The sequence below is a fragment of the Pristiophorus japonicus genome, chromosome 20 (genome assembly GCF_044704955.1).
Source record: "Pristiophorus japonicus isolate sPriJap1 chromosome 20, sPriJap1.hap1, whole genome shotgun sequence".
Taxonomy (NCBI): Eukaryota; Metazoa; Chordata; class Chondrichthyes; family Pristiophoridae; genus Pristiophorus; species Pristiophorus japonicus.
The window spans coordinates 18,784,872-18,808,736 of NC_091996.1; the positions used below are offsets into that span (position 1 = coordinate 18,784,872).

At 42.8% G+C, this 23,865-nt stretch overlaps 1 protein-coding gene across 1 annotated transcript in view; it reads right to left on the reverse strand.

Annotated features, from left to right (window-relative positions):
* med27 (mediator complex subunit 27) overlaps positions 1–23,865 on the reverse strand; it is a 343,086-nt gene that overhangs the window by 129,076 nt on the left and 190,145 nt on the right. Inside the window, exon 4 of the mRNA XM_070863373.1 lies at positions 3,940–4,033. Coding sequence (XP_070719474.1) covers positions 3,940–4,033 — 94 coding nt within the window. The remainder of the gene's footprint in view (positions 1–3,939; positions 4,034–23,865) is intronic.

Here is a 23,865-nt window from a genome sequence, read left to right on the forward strand (position 1 = left end):
ACAGTATCAGGACATCACGAAGAAAATCTCTCATCTTGATCATTTTATATTTAACTGACTCTGCGTAATTAAGAGCAGTTGTTTAACAGATACTAAATTTATCCAAAATGATTATCACCCACTCATCACCTTTGCCACAAGTAAACAATGCTGAATTAATTGTGGAATTGAGTGTTCCAAACAACTTTTAGGAGGCATAAATGAGCAAGAATTCAGTCAATCTATCCTGTTGGTCTTTTATTGCGGTCCTCTGTCGATATGTTTATATATTTTCACATAACATGGTTCGGTTTTAAGTGAATAGCATCTGTGCATTGCTCTCCCGCTTTTACATTTAGACTTGGGGAGCCAGTCTCGGTAGGTGTGCTATGTTTTTATGCAGAACCCAATATGGAGCAAACGCATGGGATTGACTCTCCATATTTACATAATGAAAACGATCTCCATTACTCTGAGGGAGCCAGAATTGTTTATACTATGGAGTCCAACCCATGGGATACCAGATCTTTTCATAACTAGTGTAGACCATTTTCATGTCACTTTTGCCTTGATGCCAAGCCCATATTCCGTTTCTGTTCACTTTTGGACCCGACATCTTTGGTTCAACCAAGCCAAATTCACTGCACTAGGTGGCAGTCTACCCCATAAATTAATTAAGTGCACTGAACAAGTTTCGTCTTATTTTGCATTCACCTTGTGGCTTATTTCATTTAATGTGCCTCAGCCCATCTGCGCTTTTGTCATAACACTCCTGTGAAGCGCCTTGGGACATTTTACTACGTTAAAGGCGCTATATGAATACGAGTTGTTGTTGTCGTTTGTCACTTCCAGACTTGACACTTCCAATATTCTCCAGATTGCCACCTATCCTCCATCCTACGTAAATTTCAGCTCATTCAAAACTGCTACCTGTATTCTGCCCTTAACCCACTCTGCCCACCCATTGCCCCTGTTCCTGTTGACCTACGTTGGGTCCTGCCGTATCATCGTGTTGAAATCCCTTCGTGGCCTCACTTCTCCCCATCTCCTCCAGGCCTACAATGCCTCTTCCCCCCCACCCCCAAACTCTCTGTTCCTCTGATTCCGGCCTCTTGTGCCTCCTCCTCCCACCCTTTGCTCCACCATTGGCAGCCATGCCTCCAGCACCCTAGGCCCAAACTCTTCTTAAAACCTGCCATCTCTCTCTTTCCTCCTTTAAGGCTCATGTTTTCAGGTTAAAATAAGTAAATTCAGTGCAATTTTGTACAAACCTTTAAGAATTAAGAAATGTTTTGTCCAGTTTTGTCTATGTTTTACCAATTACAGTGCTTTATTCACAATGTTTAAAAATACAGTCATGTAATTTCTATTTGAGGGCATGTTAAAAATATTTCCTTCTCTTTTCTCCCTTCTCTGATCTACCTTAAGTGCGCCAGGACAAACATCTTGCTCTTGGGGCAATACCACACCGATTAGCTGTCAGAAGACATAAGAGAATGACTTTGCTACATTCTCTTTGTGGGGGGCGGGGGTGGAGGAGGCACTCCTGCAGTAGGACTGCTGGGAGTGGGAACTCAGGTGAAGTGGAGGACAGAAGTTGTTTTGCACCACTCAGATATCTAAACATTGTCTTGAATAACGTCATGTTCTTGTATTGATGGACTAATATATGTGACAATGATGGTCTCTTCATTTGTATGCAAAGAAGAAAAAAATGCAAAAAATGAAATCTTGCTGCACCTTGAGAGAGCACAGTCCCGCATTTCTGAACTCTTTGCTTCAGCACGCAGTCTGAAGTTTGGATTAAGAAAACAGGAAGATTGAAGTTTGGATCGAAAAGACACTGGACATTCGCAAGGTATGTGTCTCAAACAGCCATGGAAATCGAAGCAAGCTGCCTTTGTGAAGTATTCTCAGTAACTTTCATACTTGGTTTGTTTAGTATGAATGTTTAAATAAAAGACCCGATCCTGCCTTTACTACAACTGAGTGTGTGCAGGTAATTCGACGTTAAAAGCAACGAAGCGAAAAAGAGCGAGACAGCCGTTTACAACATATCTCAGTGTGCTACATAGTCTCCTTCCGTTACAAAGCTACTAGTTTCTCATTCTCTCATTGTTTTCACTGATTATTTAAGCAGCACATTATTCATAAATGCAGACGCCAACTCAAGCAGCAATGTTAATATCTTCTATTGATAATCTATGCACCTGCTTTGCTTTTCTCAGTTTCCCATCTAACTGTACTTTAACAGCATTCAATAGAACTTCCTTAACCCAGACACAACTAGATCAAGTCTATTGCATCATCCTCATTGCCTTTCAAAGTTTTAGCCATTCTTTTGCATGCAGAAGAAACAAAGAAAATTTTACTTCAAGTATTCCACTTAAGTGTAGAAGATTTTTTAAATAAAAATAAAAATACAGCTTACAACTGTAATGTCCTGTACTAACTAATCATGCAGGACCCAGGTCGCTGTTTGGAGCATGGGCAGGAGCATCGGCGGGGCCCTGGTAAAGCAGAGGAGCGGGAAGGGATCAATGGCTGAGATTCGATGGATGATCGTGGCAGAGGTTCGGCGAATGTTTGGTGTGGAGGTGCGGTGGGAGGTCGGAGCGAAGGTGCAGTGAATGTTTTGTGGTGGAGGAGCGGCGAGAGATTGTGGCGGAGGTGCGGCACATGAGGGTACGGGGCCCAGAAGAGCCGCGGGCCCAGGGGCAGCACAGGCCAGCCCACACTGCGATATGTGTGTGTGCTCTAGGTCCGTGCAGCAGAGCAGGTCTCCAGTCGTCCTGGTTAATCCTTGACACTGGATAAAGGCCTAGCTCTGTCAAGCCCGTGTGGTGGCTGATGTGCAACGGTCACCACACGTTAAAAAAATCCACGCACAGGCATCTTCTACCCCTCTGGAATATCGGGTCCTTCATTGAAACATCTGTGAACTCATGTGGAAGGGACTGCCTAAGATGATGATGATGCAGAAATATTAATATTTTAAACAGGAAAATAAATATATCTGGTATGTTTTGCTAAGGGAACACACAATAAATGGTTTGACTAACACAGCTTGCTATGCTGTACAAAGTGACTCCTAAACCCACACAGGTATGAAAGTAATGTTCAGCTTCATTATTCCTGGTGATGAAGCTCCCTCACAAGACTGAGTGATGATACAATTGGACTGGTTCACATAAAAAAAAAATCATCTGGCTGACGACTGTTGTGTTTATACAAATTTTGAAAGAGACATAAATAGCTGAGACTATCACACTGTAAGCAGTCTTCCTCGTCGAGCAATATAAATCCTTTAAATAAAAACTACAAGGAGATTGATGACAATTTTTAAATATATATTTCAGACTTGATTTAAGAAGCCTGTGACCCATCACCACCTTTGCTCCACTTCTGTGTATATCTGTGCTCCTTTCCCACGTTTAACTGTTATAGAATAGAATTATAGAATCATACAGTACAGAAGGAGGCCAATTGGCCCATCGTGCCTGTGCCGGCTCTTTGAAAGAGCTATCTATTCCCCTGCTGTCAACTTTAATTCCAATCTCCTCTTGCAAGTTATTCCAGGCAATGCATTCCAGATCATAAGTCACGCATAGAAACATTTTTCATTTCCCCCTGGCTTTTTTTTTGCCAATTGTCTTAATTCTGTGTTCTCTGGCATTTATTTATTTAGTCAGATTTTTTTTTTAAAAAAGCCTCTCCTTGCCAATATTCAAAACTACTATCCACACATGTCAAACCTCCACCCTGCACCCTTCTTCACCATAAGCCTCGGCACTGGCCTCCATCTTGACCTATCACCACATAACTGGTCTTATCACACATCCAGTTCAAACTCTTCCTCAGCCTGTGCGTAAACCTGTGGTAGATTTTCTGGTTTTATATATTTATATACACACACGTGATTATACTAAGTTCCCTTGAACATGACCATAAAGATCTTACCAGGAGCACTGCAGAGGAGCCGTTTGGTCTGGACAAGTGAATGGACATATCGGGAAACATTCTGTCAATCCGTGCTATAACATCATCTACGTATCTGGAAAAGAAGGACAAAAAAATACAAATTGAAAATGCCACTGAACACAATTAACAATGGTTTAAAAAAAAAATAAAAGATAACCAATAAAAAGGTTAAAAAGGTATTATTGCTGGAAATGAAAAGAATATTAAACTTCTGCCAGCATGAGGTGTGCCAATATAACACATGCAGCTCCCCAATGGAACCAAGTGCACAACGGTGCGACTCAAAATGCAAGGTGTAAAAACAGCAGTCACTGTATAGCAAAAAATGTGGGAGGCACCTGCAAATGTTTCTGGGTCTTTAATCACTTTTACAGGTGAGTCCCAACTCCCCATGCATTCAAATGTATCATCACTAACCTTGACATCTAGGTAAGCTTTCGGTAACTTACCCAGGAAAATGAACAGAGCAAACGTTGCATTAATTATTTTAACTACTGAAAATATACTTTGCCTCCATGGGCTCTCTCCCACCTTCATTAGGTGGTAGAGCATTCTAATCGCATGTTGTCTTAAGTTTAAACAATTAAGCAAATGTACTTAAAATATGACGAACTGAATAAATAATATATATATATATTTACTGTTATTGTTATGACTATATATTTTTTGGGGATAAGCATCGCTTCATAAGCTTTTACATACACACAAACACACATGTACATACAGTAGAAATTGTTCTATCTAGCCCCTTTGAAAGATGATAAAAAAGTGCAATCTAAATGCCAAGCTTCTTTTCCCCCCTTTCCCCCACCCACAACTTTTTTGTGCACAGTATTTTTCTTGCATCTCTTACCAATGCAGGAGCTGTGCTAATCTGAATTATATTACTTGGAAGTTCCCAAGTGTTTTTCAGATTCAGCTACAGCTCCTTGAATATCCTGAAAAACAGTAACTGGGACTTCCTGGATTCGGAAAACTGTCTACCACATCGGAAATAAAACATCACTGAATACATCACAGTCTTTGTTTGAAAGTAGCTTGCGACCTCAATCAAGCTTTCCAGACAACCGGCAAAACTTGCAACAATCGTATTCAGTTGAGCTTCGGGCAAGATTCTGACTGTCACTGGCTTGTTTTTAAAACACTTTATGACGAGTGATTGAAATGAAAGAATGTCGACAGACTTAAAAAATGAGACAGAATTATTTCATTTTTGTCACAACATCTTCCACTCTGGAAAAAAAGAACCAAGTGTTCGGACTTTAATATAGTTCAATTTTAAGGGTTAAATGAGAATCTGCTACATTATTGATGCTGTCCACAATGTAGGATCCCACTGCGGACATAAGAATCATAGAAATCATAGAAATTTACAACATGGAAGGAGGCCATTTTGGCCCATCATGTCCGCATCAGCCGCCAAAGAGTTATCCAGCCTAATCCCACTTTCCAGCTCTTGGTCCGTAGCCTTTTAGGTTACGGCACTTCAAGTGCACATCCAAGTACTTTTTAAATGTGGTGAGGGTTTCTGCCTCTACCACCCTTTCAGGCAGTGAGTTCCAGACCCCCACCACCCTCTGGGTGAAAAAATGTCCCCTCAATTCCCTTCTAAACCTCCTACCAATTACGTTAAAATTATGCCCCCTTGCATAATGTTTGATTATATCAGTATGCTTCACTGTCTTTGTTATGTCTTTAGATGCTCTGATAATGACCCCACAAGGCAATGTGTTGTACTTGAACTGTAGTGACCTTAGTCCTTTATTGATAACTCCAGAGTGAGGATCACACCTGGTGGCCTGCCTTTTATACTAGGCCTGGGGCACACCTGTACAGATAACCTACAAGTCTCCCACTGAGGTGCCCCCTAGTGGTACACCTTGTAATAGTACAAGCAGTAACCATGTAGAATACAGAACAGTTTTTGACCATTTTTCTTCACAAATCACAGTGAGTGACAAGATGTATAGACTCCAAATTCCATTAACATATCATTGGAGCTTGGAAAATTTGTGTCAGCTTGCGAAGTAGTGCAGCTGTAACTTCAAATAATACAAGATGGCAATCTAGAGAGAAGCACATCTTGTCATTGCACCCACAAATTCAAAGAACGTTGTTTTGATCTGGACTTATTGACTTCAGCAACAGCCTTAGCACCTTTATTTCTTAGTTACGTGCCAGAATTGTTATTTTGTCTCCGCTTACTGACTGCATGTCAGCAGAGGTCAGAAGTAACCAGTTATAAACAAGAGGTTTAATTTCACTCCAAAATAAAATTACAATAACAGATGACGACCCTGTAAGGCAAGGACTGTAGACAGAATCGGAAGGATGGAGGAGTTCTGGAAGGGATGTAGGGCTGGGGGAGGTTACATAGATAGGGAGGGACATGGCCACAAAGGGATTTAAAAACAAGGATGAGAATTTCAAATTTTAGGCACTGAAGAACCAAGAGTCACTGTAGCAAGGACAGGATTAATAGGTGAGTGGGACCTAGTGCAAGACAGGATACAGGCAGCAGAGCTTTTGATGAGATGAAGTTTGCAGGGTGTGGAGGATGGGAGACTGGCCAGGACAGCATTGGAATAGTAGAGTCTGGAGTTGACAATGAAGATGGACTGAGACAGGGGTGGAGGTGGAAGTAGGCGGTCTTTGTGATGGAGAAGATATAGGGTCAGAACCTCAGCTCAGGGTTGAATAAGCACTGAGATTGTGAACAATCTAGCTCAGCACGAGATAATGGCCGGTGAGGGGACGAGAATCTATGGCGAGGACATGGATTTGTATTGGGCTTGTATTCACTGGAGTTCAGAAGAGTGAGAGGGGACCTCATAGAAACGTTTAAAATTCTGACGGGTTTGGACAGGTTGGATGCAGGAAGAATGTTCCCAATGTTGGGGAAGTCCAGAACCAGGGGTCACAGTCTAAGGATAAGGGGTAAGCCATTTAGGACCGAGATAAGGAGAAACTTCTTCACCCAGAGAGTGGTGAACCTGTGGAATTCTCTACCACAGAAAGTAGTTGAGGCCAATTCACTAAATATATTCAAAAGGGAGTTAGATGAAGTCCTTACTACTCGGGGGATCAAGGGGTATGGCGTGAAAGCAGGAAGTGGGTACTGAAGTTTCATGTTCAGCCATGAACTCATTGAATGGCGGTGCAGGCTAGAAGGGCTGAATGGCCTGCTCCTGCACCTATTTTCTATGTTTCTATGTTTTTTCCTAGTGGGGGGGGCCAAAGATAATGACTTCAGTCTTTCCAGTGTTAAACTGGAGGAAACTGGCTCATCCAAGACTTCACATCAGACATCAGTCTGACAACAGAGGCGGGATCAAGAGAGGTGGTGAAGAGGTCGAGCTAAATGTCAGTGGACCCCAGATCTACGGCTAATGTCGCCAAGGAACAACAGGTAGATGAGGAAGAGTGGGAGCCAAGAGAAATCCTAGGGAGGTGATGGTGCAGGGGCAGGAAGAGAAGCTTTTGCTGGAGATGCCCTAGCTATTATCAGATAGGTAAGAGTGCAAGAGTAATCTCACTGAGCTGGCCAATGGGGGGGGGGGAGAAAGGTTTTGAAGGAGGATGGTGTAGTCTGCCATGTCAAAAGCTACAGAGACATCAAGGAGAGATAATGCACCATGGTCAGTCACAGAAGATGTGACTTTGGCTAGGTATGTTTTTACTAAGTTCGCTTAATCCTTTGATAACACTTTTTAACTGGGGAAAAGAAAGAGAGGGGGGCTTGGGCAAAGGATTAATTCAGACACTATAATGTGTACTCGAGGATCGACATACTATGCGACCTCAGCCATCACCCCCCCAGCCCCAGCCCTCCCAACAGAAGTGATAAAAACAATTATAACGCAGGGAAGTTAAGAACAATATTATTTGTTCAGATTATCGCTTATGTTTTTAACCGTCTCCTCTTTATGTCAATGACGACTATGATAACCTACCTTTAATTAAATGAGCGGCATTCAAATTCATTTTTCAAGATTTTGCACAATATTCCCATATTCCTTACATTAGACCACTGACTACATTTCAAAAGTACTTCATTTGCTGCAAAGTGCTTGGCCGTCCTAAATTTGTAAAAGGCGGTATATAAACAGAGGTTTATTCATTCTTTCTTATGTATTCTGTTGGAACTTTCTATTTTTCCTGGCTGACTGCAAAATTTACACATAAAAAGGAAGTCCAAAGCAAAACTGAACTTTCCAATTCTCAAAGGTTCCAATCAGATTCAGATTCATTAAGTGTGCCTCATCCACAGGTACAATTGATTTCATTCATCTTATCTCTCATTTACGAACTTCTGTTGTGTTTTACTGAAGTAATTAGACTGCCGAGAAAAAAAAATCTGGCAGTCTGGCTTTTTGATGTGTAACTCAGCTCACAGTTCTATATCCTACTAACAACGATTATATAGTATATATTATTGATGAGTGAGAGAAACTTTTTGTAATTCCCTCAATTCCTATCAAAACATCCCATCATACCCTAGACAAATAGCAATGTTACTAACATCTTCTCTTCCAATGCATATTACAACTTCAAATACAGTAACTCCCCCTCAATAAGATCAAGTCGAAAACCTCTGAAATATTATCTCTTGTCCAGATACCATTAAGGAAAAGTATTTCTGCAGAACAAATAGCAATGTTGGGAGTGTATTTTACGCAGAAGTACAATCTTGGGGTTTTGATGACGTTCATAAAGCGTTTTGATTATCTGCCTAGTTAGAAGACTAACATTGCATATTCTCCAGTTACTGTCACCACTGCCAATGGATTGAATCTGCAAACATCAGGAGAGAAAAAAAATGTGGTAAATATTGTTCCAAAGTTTGAAGACTTTCTTTATGTCCACCAAAGAAGGAATGGTAGCACTGCAAAAGGAACACTTTTGCACTTTGGCACTTAGTGCCAACTTGAGCTTTGTCAATTCAAGAATCAGATTCTGAACAAAGTCAAATCTCAGAATAAAACCCTTCACTGCACTAATATGATGTTTACACAACGATGTCTTCGCAAGATCCTACAAATCCCTAGGAGGACAGACGCACCAACATAAGCGTCCTCGACCAGGCCAACATCCCCAGCATTGAAGCACTGTCCACACTTGATCAGCTCCGATGGGCAGGCCACATTGTTCACATGCCAGACACAAGACTCCCAAAGCAAGCGCTCTACTCGGAACTCTTTCATGGCAAACGAGCCAAAGGTGGGCAGCAGAAACGTTTCAAGGACACCCTCAAAGCCGCCCTAATAAAGTGCAACATCCCCACTGACACCTGGGAGTCCCTGGCCAAAGACCGCCCTAAGTGGAGGAAGTGCATCTGGGAGAGCGCTGAGCATCTACAATCTCATCGCCGAGAGCATGCAGAAATCAAGCGCAGGCAGCGAAAAGAGCGTCTGGCAAATCTGTTCCACCCTCCCTTACACTCAATGACGATCTGTCCCACCTGTGACAGAGATTGTGGCTCCCGTATGGGACTGTTCAGCCACCTAAGGACTCATTTTAAGAGTGGAAGCAAGTCTTCTTCGATTCCGAGGACCTGTCTATGATGATGATGTTCATGCTATACACTACAGCCATCCCTATGGCTGGTTGAAGATTGGTAATTTACTCCCAATTAGTATCAAATTACAAAGAAACACAACAATGTACAAGTCATACTGCTATAAGTGTCTCAGTTGCAGAGGGACCTCGGATTGCATGTCCACAGATTCCTGAAGGCAGCAGGACAGATAAGGTGGTTAAGAAGGTATTCCGGGTACTTGCCTTTATTAGCCGAGGCGTAGAATACAAGGGCAAGGTGGTTATGCTTGAACTGTATAAAATACTAGCTAGGCCACAGCTGGAGTACTGCGTGCAGTTCTGGTCACCATATTACAGAAAAGATGTGATTGCACGAGAGAGGGTACAGAGGAGATTTATGAGGATGTTGCCTGGACTGGAAAATTTTAGCTATGAGGAAAGATTGGATAGGCAGGGGTTTTCTTTGGAACAGAGGAGGCTGAAGGGAGACCTAATTGAGGTGTACAAAATTATAAGGGGCCTGGTTAGAGTGGATAGGAAGGACCTATTTCCTTTCGCAGAGGGGTCAATAACCAGGGAGCATAATTTTAAAGTAATTGGTAGAAGGTTTAGAGGAGATTCGAGGAGAATGTTTTGACTCAAAGGGTGGTGGGGATCCGGAACTCACTGCCTGAAAGGGCATAGCATTTAAAAAGTACTTGGATATGCACTTGAATTGCCGTAACCTACAAGGCTATGGACCAAGAGCTGGAAAGTGGGATCATGCTGGATAGCTCTTTGTTGTCCGGTACAGACACAAGGGCCTTTTTCTGTGCTGTAAATTTCTATGATTCCATGATTTCACACTTGTTGGGAGAAGATCACATTGAGCTGCGTAAACTTCTCTATTTTTGGGTATTAACTACCATGGAGCAATTTGTACATTAAATTTTATAGCAAGACTGTGGACTCTCACCCACACACAACTGAATTGCAAGCACCAAAACTATTTCATATAGAACTCTGTCAGATGACAAGAGAGTTGACCTGTGTCATTAGTCTGGCTAGATTTAAACCCATGTCACAAAAGTTGAAAGAACAGTACAAACTCTTTGCTCAGCTTCTTAAAGAGAATACTGTTGTGTTGTTGGTATGCAGATAAAAGGAATACACAAAATGTAATGCACTGAATACTTTGACAAGAAACATCCAAAGCCTTGAAGGCTGAGCTTGTCTAGCTTTTGTAATTTACGTTTTTTTAAGGAATTGCAATTATAAACCCACTAGTAAATCTCCCGTGGTGTTGCACATGGGAAGTCAAGACTAAGTGCAGTCTTCAAGTGAAGTAAGGTTGGAGGGAGAAGGATAATTGGATCAGGATGTGCCGATGTAATTCAGTCTCCATTTTAATGCCATACATTGTCTTTATTTATTTTTATAATACTTTGACAAAAACCTGCAGCAATTTGGGAAGCAAAGTCGTAGATGCAGCAGGAGTTCCTCCGCTGTACAGGTCGAAGAGCTGAGAAGATGCTAAATTGAGGCACTGCAATACCACCACTGACAAGAGGGCGCAATTACAGCGCGACAAGTTTACATAAGCCGTGTACATGTGGACATAGGAATTCCTAAAAGTTGCCGGTGAGAGTACATAGACGCAAATTTTAATATATTATAGATATTTATGTCCTGCTATTGCAAATGACACTGACATTGAGCTATTAACCAACGCAGTCTGTGTTACAAAGCTTGCAGTTTCCAGCTTAAATTGTGTGGAAAAGTACCAGTGGAAATAATCATATCTCCACGGGCATGGCATCAGTGAGCAACTCATGGCATCTTCAGCAATTTCCTACAGTTACAATTCACAAGATTTTTTCCAGTTCAAAATATACATGTTAAAACCATTGTGATCTAACACATCACATTTGTAATTGTACCACCTTTAGTTACCCACTTGATTTTGCTTACCTAGATTTATTATATACTCAGTATAAAACAAATTATTCTAAGTCGGCTGATCAGTATGTTGAGTTAATAGGCTGTGTTATGATTTTGGGCTTTGCTATAAGATAGTCTCTTTGGTTCAATGTCAGCAAACACTCCTGCAGCAGACCTTGGATTCCTTACAAACCAGAGACGGTCTTTATCTCCCCAAAATCTAAGTAAGTGTAGCAAACCCCAGGGGTTAAATAGAGAATGCCAACCACTGCATTCTGGCTTACTGGAAAATATTGTGTGCCACTACATGATCACAACAATCTTGGAAGAATGAAATATATAGGGTTTATCAATCTCAGAACAATACTCAATACAAACAGCATTTTTAAGACATTGTTATTCACTTTGAAATGTGAAAGATGCTTTTCGTACTAATTCTCAACATTTAAATAATTCTTAAAACATAGGCTCTTATTTCTTATGCGGTGAAATGCCTCACAATTGCAGCTCTTGACCACTAGGCCGTCCATCAAATAGACTGCAAAGATTCCTGGCACTGCCTCACTCACAAACCAGATACCAGTCCTTAACTCCGACATAGCATTGATTACTGGAAAAGGATTCAAAAGAATGTCGATCATAAAAGTTGTTTGTCCCAACCTCGTGCAATTACCAGAGGTTATAACAGTGCACCTAGCTATCAGGGATACTCCTAGACAAAGTGACTAACTTGGCACTCAAATATTAGCATATTGAACCCTCTTTTGTTTGAGAAGAGTAAACTACAAATGCACATTAAATCCTTTGCAAATTATATCTCAAGTCACTGTAACACAACCTAGCTCCACAATGCAGGATCACTTATTGACACTCAAGTTGGCCTGTAGGTTGGTCAGATGTTTATAACTGTGCATATAGTCCTTCATATTACAGCGTCTCAAGACTAACTTTCTGCCTGTACAACAACAACTATTACTTGCAATTATATAGCACCTTTAAAACATCCCAAGGCGCTTCCCAGGAGCATCAAACAAAATTTGACACCAAGCCACTAAGGAGATATTAGGACATGTGACAAAAAGAGGTATGTTTAAGGAGAGTCTTAAAGGAGGTGCAAGAGGTAGAGAGGTGGAGAGATTGAGGGAGGGAATTCCAGAGCATAAAGCCCAGGCAGCAGAAGGCACAACCACCAATGGTGGAGCAATTAAAATCAGGGATGCGCAAGAGGACAGAATTGGAGGAGCGCAGATATCTTGGAGGGTTAAAGGGGTAGAGGAGGTTACAGAGATAGGGAGGGGTTAGGCCATGGAGGGATTTGAAAGGATGAGAATTTTTTTTAAATCGCGGCATTGCCAGACTTAGAACTAATGTAGGCCAGCGAGCACAGGGGTGATGCGTGAACGGAATTTGGTAAGAGTTAGGATACAGGCACCAGAATTTTGGATAAGTTCAAGTTTATGGAAGATGGAAGGCCAGTCATGAGAGCATTGGAATAGTCAAGTCTAGAGGTAACAATGGCATGCATGAGGATTTCAGCAGCAGATGACCTATGGCAGGGGTGGAGACAGGCAATGTTACAGAGATGGAAGTAGATGGTCTTGTACAACAAAATGGCAGGCATTTAAAGCACACAATCCAATACTGGAAAAAGCCTCATAAATCACAAGCCCTTCTGCCTCTTGAAGAACATCATAGAATTATAGAAATTTACAACAAGGAAGGCTATTTCAGCCCATCTTGTCAGCACAAGCCGCCAAAGAGCTATCCAGCCTAATCCCACTTTCCAGCTCTAGATCCGTAAGCCTTGTAGGTTACGGCACTTCAAATGCACATCCAAGCACTTTTCAAATGTGTTGAGGGTTTCTGCCTCTACCACTCTTTCAGGCAGTGAGTTCCAGACCCCCACCACCCTCTGAGTGAAAGAATTTCCCCTCAAATCCCCTCTAAACGTCCTACCAATTACTTTAAATCTCTGCTCACTGGTTGTTGACCCCGCTAAGGGAAATAGGTCCTTTCCATCCACTCTATCTACGCCCCTCATAATTTTATACACCTCAATAAGGTCTCCCCTCAGCCTCCTCTGTTCCAAAGAAAACAAACCCAGCCTATCCAATCTTTTCTCATAGCTAAAATTCTCCAGTCTAGACAACATCCTCGTAAATCTCCTCTGTACCCTCTCTAGTGCAATCACATCTTTCCTGTAATGTGCTGAATAGAACTGCATGCAGTACTTTAGCTGTGGCCTAACCAGTGTTTTGTACAGTTCAAGCATAACCTTCCTGCTCTTGCCTCAGCTAATAATGCAAAATATTCAGTATGCCTTCTTAACCACCTTATTACCTGGCCTTCAGGGATCTGTGGACATGCAATCCAAGGTCCTTTATTCCTCTACACTTCTCAGTGCCCTACCATTTAATGTGTATTCCCTTGCCTTGTTAGCCCTCCCCAAATGCATTACCTCACACTTCACTGGACTGAATTCCATTTGCCACTGTTCTGCCCACCTGACCAGTACATTGATATCTTCCTGCAGTCTACAGCTTTCTTCTTCATTAGCAACCACAGCGCCAATTTTTGTATCATCTGTAAACTTCTTAATCATACCCTCTACATTCAGTTCTACATTATTGATATATACCACAAAAAGCAAGGGACCGAGCCCTGCGGACCCCACTGGAAACAGCCTTCCAATCACAAAAATACTAATAAACCATTACCCTTTGCTTCCTGCCTCGGAGCCAATTTTGGATCCAACTTGCCACTTTGCCTTGGATCTCATGGGCTTTTACTTTCGTGACCAGTCTGCCATGTGGGACCTATCAAAAGCCTTGCTAAAATCCATATACACTACATCAAACGCACTACCCTCATCGATCCTCTTGGTTACATCCTCAAAAAATTCAATCAAGTTAGTCAGACACTACCTTCCTTTAACAAATCCACACTGATGTTCTTGATTAATCTGTGTCTTGTGTTTTTGGATATTAAGGGAATCAAGGGATATGGGGATAGTGCAGGAAAGTGGAGTTGAGGTAGATCGGCCATGATCTTATTGAAAGGCGGAGCAGGCTCGATGGGCTGAATGGGCTGTTCTTGCTCCTAATTCTTATGTTATGTCAGAGCAAGGAGAGAGTTAGGAAAGGTGAAGTAGCTGGTCTCTCCAAGTTCAGGCTCAGTATCATCATGCTCTGCTAGTTGGTTCCCCTTCTCAATCATTACCACAGTTGCATACAAAAGAAAATTCACAGTATTTTGCAATGTCGCTCGAATGCATGTTTTGCCATCACATTCTAACATTTGTCCCTTTTCCGTCATCGTAGATCTCGAAGAGTGACCAACTCTCAAATAGCACCCTGCGTCTCCTTCACCAAAGTTTGTAAGCAGTAGCAAAGCTATGTACATCTAGTGAGCTTGAGGAGATAGCATTGGTTGAGTCATATGATTGACTTGTATCTCTCATTTAAGTTACCTTGAAATGAGCCAGTCACATAAAAGTTCAAAGTATTTACCACCTTGAGTAGAATTGTCCTCATCATGGATATAGTTTGCATGTCTGACTGGAGGAAATGGCACATTTGGGAAACTGCCACCCTGATGAAGCATAGGAGGAAAAGGCTTATCTCCTCTGACATGACCAAGTAGCCCTGCATGATGAGTGCAGGCAATCAGAAATTTTTGCCTTGTATTCCCAGACACTGCACCTCCTTTTAGCCATGGAGTGTAAATGTAATTCCTAACGGAACTACTGTGCGGAGTTGCAGAAAGAATAGACTTCCTTTCAACATGATCTATCACCCAAAATAATAACTTAGCTGAACAGCATCATGATATTAATTCTGTCTGATCTCATTTTCAATGGGGTAGAGGCAATAAGATGGAAGTTTAGTGGTGCTGTGTGCTAGAGTTGTTCAAAGAGTGAACTCCCAAAATTAGTTATCTGCTGAGATTTTACCTTGTCTGCATATATTTAACCTTTAGGCACCTACTTTCATCTACTCATGATGGCTTGTCTCTTCGGTCTCAATCCTCCAACAGATCTATCACACTGCTGGGAGCCATGATGAGCACATTACATTCTGATCCTTTTTTACTCTACATCTTCGAGAAAGAAAATATTATCCTCTGTTGAGTTTGCCACTGCTGGATTTCAAAATGTAAAAAAAAAAAATGACGACTTAAAAATATTTTTAAAAACCCTTTCAAGCTGCAATAACCTTCCCAATAATTCCCTGCAGCTTTTTAAAAAAATTCAGTTTGTCAGCTATGAACTAAAATGAAGCCTCAACATTATTAAGTATGATCGTCATTCTGGTTAGCTGAAATGTATTCACAGTATTCTCAGATGCCAACACAGAAAAAGAAAAGTTGTGAAGCAGGTTTACAGAAACACATGCACTATTACACACAAGTCTTATTAAAGATGTGTCGTCCCCCCCCCCCCCCAACCATCATCTGTAAATGTCCGTCAAAGTTGCCAGTTTGTCATAAAAACCGAACTGGTTCTCTAATACTCTTGAGGGAAAGGAAGTTCACATCTCTATCTGGTCTGACTACCATATCTCAAGGTAACTAGGGTGGACAGTAATTGGAACCTTGCCACAGTCGCCCACATTCAGAACAACAAGGTTGCTTAAATTTGTTAAAGTTTCAGCATTTGAAAACAGCGTTCACTAGCCATTTACAATGGGTCGGTAAGGTTTCCAGTCAGTGGGGTCAAGTTTCGGCCTGAGTTGCTCCTATGTTTTTGGAGCAACTAGTTTAGAATGGAGTATCTTAGAAATTGCAATTCTCGGCATTTAGTTTGCTCCGGTTCTAGTGAGTGAGAACAGTTTCATTTTGGAACAGATTTTTTTTCAAAAGGGGGCGTGTCCGGCCACTTACATTTGTTTTGAAAGTTTAGGCAGTGAAAACTTACTCCAAACTAACTTAGAATGGAGTAAGTGTAGATTTTTGCACGCTCAGAAAAACCTTGCCTACACTTTAGAAATCAGGCGTAGGTTACAAATCAGGCGTAGGGAACGGCGGGGGCGGGGGGAAGGGAAACAATTAAATTCTACAAGCATTCAACAGTCTCACTTATACAAATAAAGAGCCATCTTGAATAAAAAATTATAACCAAAGCAAATACAAAATATTGAATATTTGTGAAGCAGCAGCAGCCTTCAAGTTGCGGTGCTTCAGGCAGGCCATACATGAAGGAGACGGGGCGGTGTTAGTGGCTCGACGGCAGCCGAAGAAACAGCAAGCAACCTTCGAGCTGCGAGGGAAGCTGAGGCCATTCGGCCACGGGATAGGGGTGGCGGCAGAGGCTGGACGGCAGCCGAAGACACAGCAAGCAGCCTTCGAGCTGCGAGGGAAGCTGAGGCCATTCGGCCACGGGATAGGGTAGGCGTACAAAGCACCGGGAGGGAGAGCCAGCCAGCTAGCCAGTTTGAAACTTAAATTTGTAATTGCAATATGGGTGCTGCATTGTCAACACCAGCGCATCATGTCAGTCGACACGAGATATCCTGGCAGCACCCATGATGCGTTCATCCTACGCGACAGAGTTATATCTGACATGTTTGAGCAGCAGCCAGAAGGGCAGAGCTGGCTGCTGGGAGACAAAGGGTACGGCCTGGCCACCTGGCTCATGACGCCCCTACGCGTGACACGGACAGAAGCTGACCGTCAATACACCATGGTGCACATTGCGACGCGCATCATTGAAAAGACCATTGGCATATTGAAACAGCGTTTCCGATGCCTGGACCATTCCGGAGGCCACTTGCAATATTCTCCTCAGATTGTCGGTCACTTCATTGTTGTGTGCTGCATGCTGCATAACTTAGCCATCATGAGGCAGCAGGAACTGGTAGTGGAACCAGAAGACCCACATGAGGGGCCAGTGCCTAATGATAGTAATTTGGAACAGCAGGATGAGGATGATGACGACGATCAGGAAAGCATGCATGCCTGATGCCGGAGCACGAGGTCGGAGGAGGGCGGTCCATCGTGCTCATTTAACGATTGCTCGAGCCCTGTGCCAGCAGCTCATCCGTGAACGCTTCAATTACTGATGCCTGAGGGCTCTGCGACAACTATTGCGCATGGACATGTTTATTCTTTGGAGTTGTTCCTACGTTGTGTTGTGTTAATGGAAGATGATTCAATTTTAATGAAAAAATATTTTATTGAAAAGTTAATGTCACTGTAATAAAATATTTGTTGTATCAAACATTACTTTTTAATATGACTCTCGAAGATCACCTAAAAACTTTTAAAGTTACAAAAGTTACAAAACAATTTCAATGTGAAAAATCTTACACTCAAGATCACTTAAACTTCAGGATCACTTTATAGGTGCAAAATTAAATAAGTTACAAAAAGTGAGAGCATTTACACTATAAGATCACTCAAAAACCCTAAGATCACTTATAAGTTGTAAAGTTACAAAACTTACAAAACAATTTCAATGTGAAAAACGCTACTACAGCTACATCAAGAACAAGAACAAAAGCAGCAAAGAAAGGCTGCAACCATCTCTCATCCACATCTCAGTGAATGTTCACTTCTTCATGGGGGTGTCATTTGATTGGCGGGGCTGTGTGGCCTTAATGCAGCAGCTACCTCCATGAGGGCCTGTGCCGCCACTTGCATGCCCTCCCTGACGACCTGTGCCATCGATTGCACTCCCTCGGACATTCCCTCCCTAAGTTCCCGTGTCATTACTGCTATTTCTCCCATCAAAACTGTCGCCTCTTCACCCACTGCACTGACGCTACCGATGAGTGATCGGGTAAGCTCATTGGACTCCATATCCAATGCCACAACTTGAGCCGCATCTGTTGCACGCTGCATCTCAGGAGAGCGTGTCTCCAATCTCCTTCTCCTCTGCCTGGGTCTGCCTCACGGCACCACTGCACTGTGAGACACGGTGGGACGCTCGGTGTTCCAAACGGCACCACTACACAGGGAGGCATGGGCTGGGACGGTGGGACGCTCGGTGTTCCAGACGACAGTACGAGAGAGAGGCACGGGCTGGGACGGTGGGATGCTCTGTGTTCCAGACGGCAGTACTAGAGAGAGGCGCAGGCTAGGACGGTGGGGCGCTCGGTATTCCAGATGGCAGCACTCGAGTGCGAGCCGTGGGCTGGGATGATGGGTGAATGGGTGTAAACTGCTCCATGATATCACCAGCACCACTGGGACCCACAACATCGGAATCAAAACCATGGAAGGTGAAACCAGAACCTGTACGAGTGGGAGGCGCAGGCTCGAACGGTGGTGCACTGGCTGTAAACTGCTGGATTACACCAGCAGCACCACTGGGACCCGCAACATCGGAATCAAAACCATGGAAGGTGGAACCAGAATCTATGCAAGGGGTTGAAACTCTGTGATGCCCCTTAATGTGGGCTCATAAACATTAATTTGGAAGCTCTCCCCTGCAGACTATTTCAGTCATCGCCGCCAGCATCCAGTCTGGATCGTCCGCATCTGGTTCTAGTTCTGGATCTTCAGGGTTGGCATCATCATCGTCATCATGATGTTCTGCAAAATATATCAGAACAGTCAAATGTTTAACAGCAAGGGAGGGGGCAGGATGGGTGGCATGAGTACTCTCACACATAGCAGGCCAGGCAGCAGGTTGATTTGAAAGGCCACGATGCATTTTCAGGACTTACCCTCTTCCTCGCGTGTGGGCCCAGCTTGTGCTGTACTGATTGCTTTTCTCCATGTACAACTCATCATAGCAGCTACCCTCTGTTCCAAGGATGTCAGTGGATGCAGATTGGGCGTGCTTCCTCCTGTCCGAGTTGCTTCCCTTTTGTTGTGGGCCAATTTCTTCTGCAAAGAGTAGAATATAACTTTTTACAGAGTGCATTTTTCTGCAGGTTGGGACATACAGATAGTCACATTACAATTACAATTACATTAAAAAATGAAAATATTACTTACACTAACTACTTGACCAAGGTCGTGCCATTTCTTTTTACACTGGCTTCCAGATCTCATGGTATGCACCACTGCGCAGTAATCTTCTGCAACTTGGTCCCAGCGTTTCTTCATTTCTTTAGGTGGCACTTTTGTGCGACCTGTGTTGCTAGTATCCAGCTTCTGACATCTGTGCTCAATGACGTTTACTAATATCTCCACTTCCTCATGCAAGAAATTCTTTGTTCTTGGTGGACGTTGTTCCATTGCTGTATTGAATTGACACTCTGATTTTTCAAAACACACAGTCCTTATTTTGCATGCACCTATGCAGCACTTGTTCTGGAAGTTTAGCAGCACTCACTGATTTCAGCAAGTGATTTCTTCAACAGTGCTGCTAAAAGCACTCCTTCAGGCACAAAAAAAATCACCAAGATTCAATCCCAAGCCTTTCCAGAGGTCCACGAAACAAATCAGCACTTTTCTTCAAGTTCCTTTAAAAATGACCGAGAGCCAAAGTTTATGGCCTACTGCGCGTGCTCCAATGTGCTCGCGCAGGGCTGCCAGCACGACGTTCTCCCATTTAACTTAGACCTGCCCCCTGCACTTGCAGAATCGGCACGACTCTGTGGCTCCGCCCCCCGCTGATATCTGTGCGCTGCGCCGAGCTCAGAGGGACCTGCAGGGAGCCCAAGAATTGCAAGATACATTTTTGTCGCGCTTTTAGGCGCGAAAAACAGGCGTCCATGATGGGGCTGCGCCTAACTTGACCCCAGTGGGAGCAAGATCATACTGGGATAAAGGCTGTCATTCTATAAGCAACCTCGCAGTAGAACAATTCGGCTGTTTTTAATAAAGTCAAAATTTTGTTTGTTTTTAGTGTAGATGTAACATATAATGTGTGCAAAAACATGAAAATTCATTGAACTGTCATGGATTGGTAATGATTAATGTGTAGCTGGTTAAATAATACCCTAAGATGTTACTTAAACCTCAGAATTATTATGCATTGAAATCATTAAGTTGCTAATGTTTCTAAATCACCAACTAACAAATGCAGCCACACAATTAGGCTTAAAAATGGGGTGTGTTTTTTTTTAAAAGTAGAGGGGCCAAATGTGTCAAAACTTGTACTTCGAGGACCAAGGTTTAAATCCAGCCCAGGTGAGTTCAGTTCTATAGCACAAAACGACTCAGAATCTTGTACAAGACATCATAAAAAGAAAAGCAAGCATGACAGTCCATGTTGGTACTTTTGTGAGGCTGGAGGAAAGACTCTGGGCAGTACACACACTGGGTGCAAAATAGAAATAGGTTCCATTCCTCAGTACTGCTGTGCAATCGTAGATGAAAACACAAGCATTGTGCTTTCATTGTGCTCCTAAAAGCTTTCATTTCCTTCCTAAATTTGGGTATGTAGGAGTGCACAATTAATGTGGTTAGTTCAATCATGCTTGCACATCTAATTTGTAGACTGGATATTGTAATGGAGTCCCAGTGATGTTTGCATTGCACCACGGATCAGAAAACTTAAGATCAAACTGCAGCCTTAGCTGACATTAATGCTCAGGCTCCTCCCCAGACAGAGTTGCCAGTATTTGAACTGAATGGAGTCTATATGCAGGGATGACAAGGAGATAAAATCACCAGCAATTCCAGTTTGGGGCACGTTTTAGGATCCTTCCGCATTCCCCTAATGACGTTACAGCTCCATTAACGAGGCATTCTTCATATTTAAAAGCCAGCGAAATCCTGGATTATTTATGACCAGAACAGGGAAAGAGCTATGCACACCATGGGGTTCACATATTTAAATAATTCCCTCCATCTACATTCATAAATAATTACTAAAAGAAAAACTGCAAATCGTAGAAATCTGAATCAAGAGAGAGAGAGAGAGAGAGAGAGAGAAAGAGTGCTAGAAATACAAAGTAGGTCCATCAGCATCTGAAGAGAGAAATGTTTAGGTCAAGTCCCTTCGGCTGAAATGTTCTGGTAGCCTGTAATTTTTCTGTCCATTGAACAGAACAAAACAAATGTTGTGGATTTAGTAGACAGAATTTGCTTTAATTTATTTCAAAATTTGCATTCCGTAATGATGGCTCTGTGGATGAATGATCTCGCATTGTGATACTGAAATATGCAGGTCACCACTACCCATGGGGCTTTTGGCAGCACAGGGACGAGAGGGGGAAATCGGGCAGGGTTTGTACTCTTGATTGTTATCCCATGACCCTCTCCTGGAAAGTGCACATTTGCTGATTATGAGGGCAAAGATCAGACTCAGACTGGATATCCTTGTGATCAAGTAGCCCCCTGACACACCATCTTGATTTACACGTCGTGAATGATCACGTAACCATTACACCAATACCTTAAGTAAAAATAGGGAAGGATCGGCTTTTCAACAACCTTCTCAGCTGCTACCAAAAGTAGGTTTCAGAGAATGGAGCAATTACTGGTCTGCCTCAATACTTGCTTTGATGTGAGGCACTGCTACTGGGCAGAACCGAACGTCTTAGTAGAAGTTGGTGTCCACTGTGGCATGAAGCTGAACTCTGTTCATGTCTTAGACATAGAAACATAGAAAATAGGTGCAGGAGTAGGCCATTCAGCCCTTCTAGCCTGCACCGCCATTCAATGAGTTCATGGCTGAACATGCAACTTTAGTACCTCCTTCCTGCTTTCTCGCCATACCCCTTGATCCCCCTAGTAGTAAGGACTTCATCTAACTCCCTTTTGAATATATTTAGTAAATTGGCCTCAACTACTTTCTGTGGTAGAGAATTCCACAGGTTCACCACTCTCTGGGTGAAGAAGTTTCTCCTCATCTCAGTCCTAAATGGCTTACCCCTTATCCTTAGACTGTGACCCCTGGTTCTGGACTTCCCCAACATTGGGAACATTCTTCCTGCATCTAACCTGTCTAAACCCGTCAGAATTTTAAACGTTTCTATGAGGTCCCCTCTCATTCTTCTGAACTCCAGTGAATACAAGCCCAGTTGATCCAGTCTTTCTTGATAGGTCAGTCCCACCATCCCAGGAATCAGTCTGGTGAATCTTCGCTGCACTCCCTCAATAGCAAGAATGTCCTTCCTCAAGTTAGGAGACCAAAACTGTACACAATACTCCAGGTGTGGCCTCACCAAGGCCCTGTACAACTGTAGCAACACCCCCCTGCCCCTGTACTCAAATCCCCTCACTATGAAGGCCAACATGCCATTTGCTTTCTTAACCGCCTGCTGTACCTGCATGCCAACCTTCAATGACTGATGTACCATGACACCCAGGTCTCGTTGCATCTCCCCTTTTCCTAATCTGTCACCATTCAGATAATAGTCTGTCTCTCTGTTTTTACCACCAAAGTGGATAACCTCACATTTATCCACATTATACTTCATCTGCCATGCATTTGCCCACTCACCTAACCTATCCAAGTCACTCTGCAGCTTCATAGCATCCTCCTCGCAGCTCACAATGCCACCCAACTTAGTGTCATCTGCAAATTTGGAGATACTACATTTAATCCCCTCATCTAACATCATTAATGTACAATGTAAACAGCTGGGGCCCCAGCACAGAACCTTGCGGTACCCCACTAGTCACTGCCTGCCATTCTGAAAAGTACCCATTTACTCCTACTCTTTGCTTCCTGTCTGACAACCAGTTCTCAATCCATGTCAGCATACTACCTCCAATCCCATGTGCTTTAACTTTGCACATTAATCTCTTGTGTAGGACCTTGTCGAAAGCCTTCTGAAAGTCCAAATATACCACATCAACTGGTTCTCCCTTGTCCACTCTACTGGAAACATCCTCAAAAAATTCCAGAAGATTTGTCAAGCATGATTTCCCTTTCACAAATCCATGCTGACTTGGACCTATCATGTCACCTCTTTCTAAATGCGCTGCTATGACATCCTTAATAATTGATTCCATCATTTTACCCACTACTGAGATCAGGCTGACCGGTCTATAATTCCCTGTTTTCTCTCTCCCTCCTTTTTTAAAAAGTGGGGTTACATTGGCTACCCTCCACTCCATAGGAACTGATCCAGAGTCAATGGAATGTTGGAAAATGACTGTCAATGCATCCGCTATTTCCAAGGCCACCTCCTTAAGTACTCTGGGATACAGTCCATCAGGCCCTGGGGATTTATCGGCCTTCAATCCGATCAATTTCTCCAACACAATTTCCCGACTAATAAAGATTTCCCTCAGTTCCTCCTCCTTACTAGACCCTCTGACCCCTTTTATATCCGGAAGGTTGTTTGTGTCCTCCTTAGTGAATACCGAACCAAAGTACTTGTTCAATTGGTCTGCCATTTCTTTGTTCCCCGTTATGACTTCCCCTGATTCTAACTGCAGGGGACCTACGTTTGTCTTTACTAACCTTTTTCTCTTTACATATCTATAGAAACTTTTGCAGTCCGCCTTAATGTTCCCTGCAAGCTTCTTCTCGTACTCCATTTTCCCTGCCCTAATCAAACCCTTTGTCCTCCTCTGCTGAGTTCTAAGTTTCTCCCAGTC